The sequence below is a fragment of the Nothoprocta perdicaria genome, unplaced genomic scaffold, assembly GCF_003342845.1.
Source record: "Nothoprocta perdicaria isolate Ctin4 unplaced genomic scaffold, notPer1 scaffold_357, whole genome shotgun sequence".
Classification (NCBI taxonomy): domain Eukaryota; kingdom Metazoa; phylum Chordata; class Aves; order Tinamiformes; family Tinamidae; genus Nothoprocta; species Nothoprocta perdicaria.
In genome coordinates, this window is record NW_020455596.1 from 539,364 (window position 1) to 542,230 (window position 2,867).

Here is a 2,867-nt window from a genome sequence, read left to right on the forward strand (position 1 = left end):
GGGGGAGCTTGCACAGCAGCAGGGCAGCCCCGGGGCCCTGGGCGGGGACAAGTGCAATGGTTTATACTGGCGGGGGAGCTCGCACAGCAGCAAGGCAGTCCGGGGCCCTGGGCGGGGACAAGTGCAATGGTTTATACTGGTTGGGGGAGCTTGCACAGCAGCAGGGCAGCCCGGGGCCCTGGGCGGGGACAAGTGCAATGGTTTATACTGGTGGGGGAGCTTGCACAGCAGCAGGGCAGCCCCAGGGAACTGGGCAGGGACAAGTGCAATGGTTTATACTGGCGGGGGAGCTTGCACAGCAGCAGGGCAGCCCGGGGCACTGGGCAGGGACAAGTGCATGGTTTATACTGGTGGGGGAGCTTGCACAGCAGCAAGGCAGCCTGGGGCCCTGGGCGGGGACAAGTGCAATGGTTTATACTGGTGGGGGAGCTTGCACAGCAACAGGGCAGCCCCGGGGCCCTGGGCAGGGACAAGTGCAATGGTTTATACTGGTGGGGGAGCTTGCACAGCAGCAGGGGAGCCCCGGGGGGCTGTGAGTGCCGTGCAGGAGCCGGCATGCGGCTGCAGGGGCGGGCGCGGGGGCCAGGGACTGCGCGAAGCCGCGGGGCCGGCGTCGTTGGCGGGGCGGGCGCCGCGGGCCGGGAAGCTCCGCACCGCGGCACTAACCGCAACCGCCTCCGCTTTCGTTTGTGCAGCGCGGCCCCGACGGCGCCGCTCCCGCCATGCTCCCGGTGCGGCTGCTCCTGGTCGGGAAGAGCGGCAGCGGGAAAAGCGCCACCGGGAACACGCTCCTCGGAGAGGCAGTGTTCGAGTCCAGGCTGGCGCCACAGCCGGTGACCACGAGCTGCGCGAGAGCGCAGCGGCGCCGGGACGGCAGGGACGTCACCGTGGTCGACACGGCCAGTATTTTTGACCTGAGCTCTCGCAGCGGTGGCTTGTACGGAGAGATCATCCGCTGCATTGAGCTGTCCTCGCCCGGGCCCCACGCACTGCTGCTGGTGACGCAGCTGGGCCGCTTCACGGCGGAGGACGAGGCGGCCGTGCAGGCTCTGCAGGACATCTTTGGACCTACAGTTCTGAGGCACACGATCGTCCTGTTCACACGCGTGGAGGATCTGGTGGGGGGCTCGCTGCACGATTACGTGCGCTATGCGGACAACAGGGCTCTCCGAGAGCTGCTGCAGCGCTGTGGGAACCGGTACTGCGGCTTCAGCAACAGCACCACGGGCGCCGCGCGGGACCAGCAGGTCGCTCAGCTGCTGGGCATGGTCCAAAGGCTGGTGCAGGAGAACGGGGGCGGCTGCTTCCAAAACGAGCTCTACCTGGAGGCCTCGTTGACCGAGGAGAAGGTGCTGTGTCGCATGGAGCAGTACAGAGCAGCCAGGGAGCAGAGCGGGAAACGCCGCCCCGTGCCGTACAAGATCGTCCTCCTGGTTGGCGGCATAATTCTCCTCGTTGTTGCTGTGGTTTTCCTTGTTTTCCTTATTAGGGGCACGGGCAGAGCAGTTGAGGCTGGCAGGGACTTCCGGGGACAATTGGGTCCCACGCAGAGCTGGTTGCCCGGGCCGTGACTAGCCCGCTTCTAGCTTCCTCAGGGTGGAGGCTCCACATCCTCCCTGCGCTGTTCTAGTGCTCCCAATAAAGAGAGCTTTTCCTTCCATTTAACGGCGTTTCCTCTGTTTGGCCTTGGCCTCTTGCCTCGTATCGTGTCCCGGGGAGCCGCTCCACCTTCTCCACCCCGTCCATCACATCCCCCTGTGCCTCCTCCAGGCTGCACGGCGCAGCCGCTGCTCCCAGGGCAGCTGCTCCGACCCGCCCGTCTCGGCAGCCCCGCGCTGGCCCCGCTGCCGCGGACGTGCGCACGTGGCAGACTTGCTCTCTCCCGGGTGCTTCCCACGCTGCAGCCTCCTCTACGGCCTCGCCTGTGCCTGGAGGCCGCGGCGAGCGCGTGGCCTCCACGCCACAGCCGTGCCCGTGAGCGCAGCCCCGCGCGCCTCCCCGCGGTGCTGCCCTCGGAGGCACTGCTTCCCCGCTCCCACAGCGGCCCCAGCAGCTTCTTTCTCAGCCCGCCCCGCTCCTCCTGGATCCCTTCCATGTCCTGCGCCCTTCCCAGCTGGGAGATGAACTCCTGGCTCCATTGTATGGAAAGCCACATGCTGTGAGGTCGGGTTTGTTGGTGTGCCCAGTGCCATGGGCTCACCTGGAACGGGCATCCCTGGGCAGCTGCTGACACTCGAGTGGACACGTTTTTAAGCTTGGGTGACTCATTAGCAAGTCGTGGCTTTTGGGAGGTCGCTGAGGAGCAGCTGCAGCCTGAGGAGAGGTGGGTTCCAGAGGGGAGCGTTGGCGTGTTCCCTGCTCCAGCCTGCAGCCCAGGCCCGGCAGCTGGCCGCGCTGGACACGTGCGGCCGGCGCCCGGAGCGCTCTGCTTCCCCCGTGCCGGCAGAACGGAGGCCAGGGCAAGCTGTGCAGAACCCGCATGCGGCCGCATTGACAACGAGATACCCGTCAGGAAGCAGGGCCCTGGAGGCCAAGGAGGCCAAGGGGCTCCTGGCTGCATTGGTAGGACATTGGCAGCAGGGCAGGGAGGGGATCCTGATCCTGCCCCTCTGCTCAGCCCTGGGGAGGCCAAACCTGGAGCATTGGGGGCAGCTCTGGGCTCCCCGGGACAAGGGGGACGAGAGAGGGTCCAGCGGGGAGCCACAAAGATGATGAAGGGCTTGGAGCATCTCTTGTATGAGGAGAGACAGAACTGGGCCTGTTCAACGTGGAGAAAAGAAGGTTGAATGGAGAACTGATCAACATGGACAAGTACCTGAGGGAGGATGGAGGGAGGAAGGGGCCGAGCTCTTCTCGGTGGTGGCCAG

The 2,867-nt window shown here is 65.9% G+C and overlaps 1 protein-coding gene across 1 annotated transcript in view; it reads left to right on the forward strand.

The window, feature by feature from the left end:
- LOC112951563 overlaps positions 1-1,656 on the forward strand; it is a 14,293-nt gene extending 12,637 nt beyond the window's left edge. Inside the window, exon 8 of the mRNA XM_026044270.1 lies at positions 696-1,656. Within this exon, the coding sequence (XP_025900055.1) occupies positions 696-1,571 (876 nt within the window). The 3' untranslated portion in view covers positions 1,572-1,656. The remainder of the gene's footprint in view (positions 1-695) is intronic.
- The last annotated feature ends 1,211 nt before the right edge of the window (positions 1,657-2,867 follow it).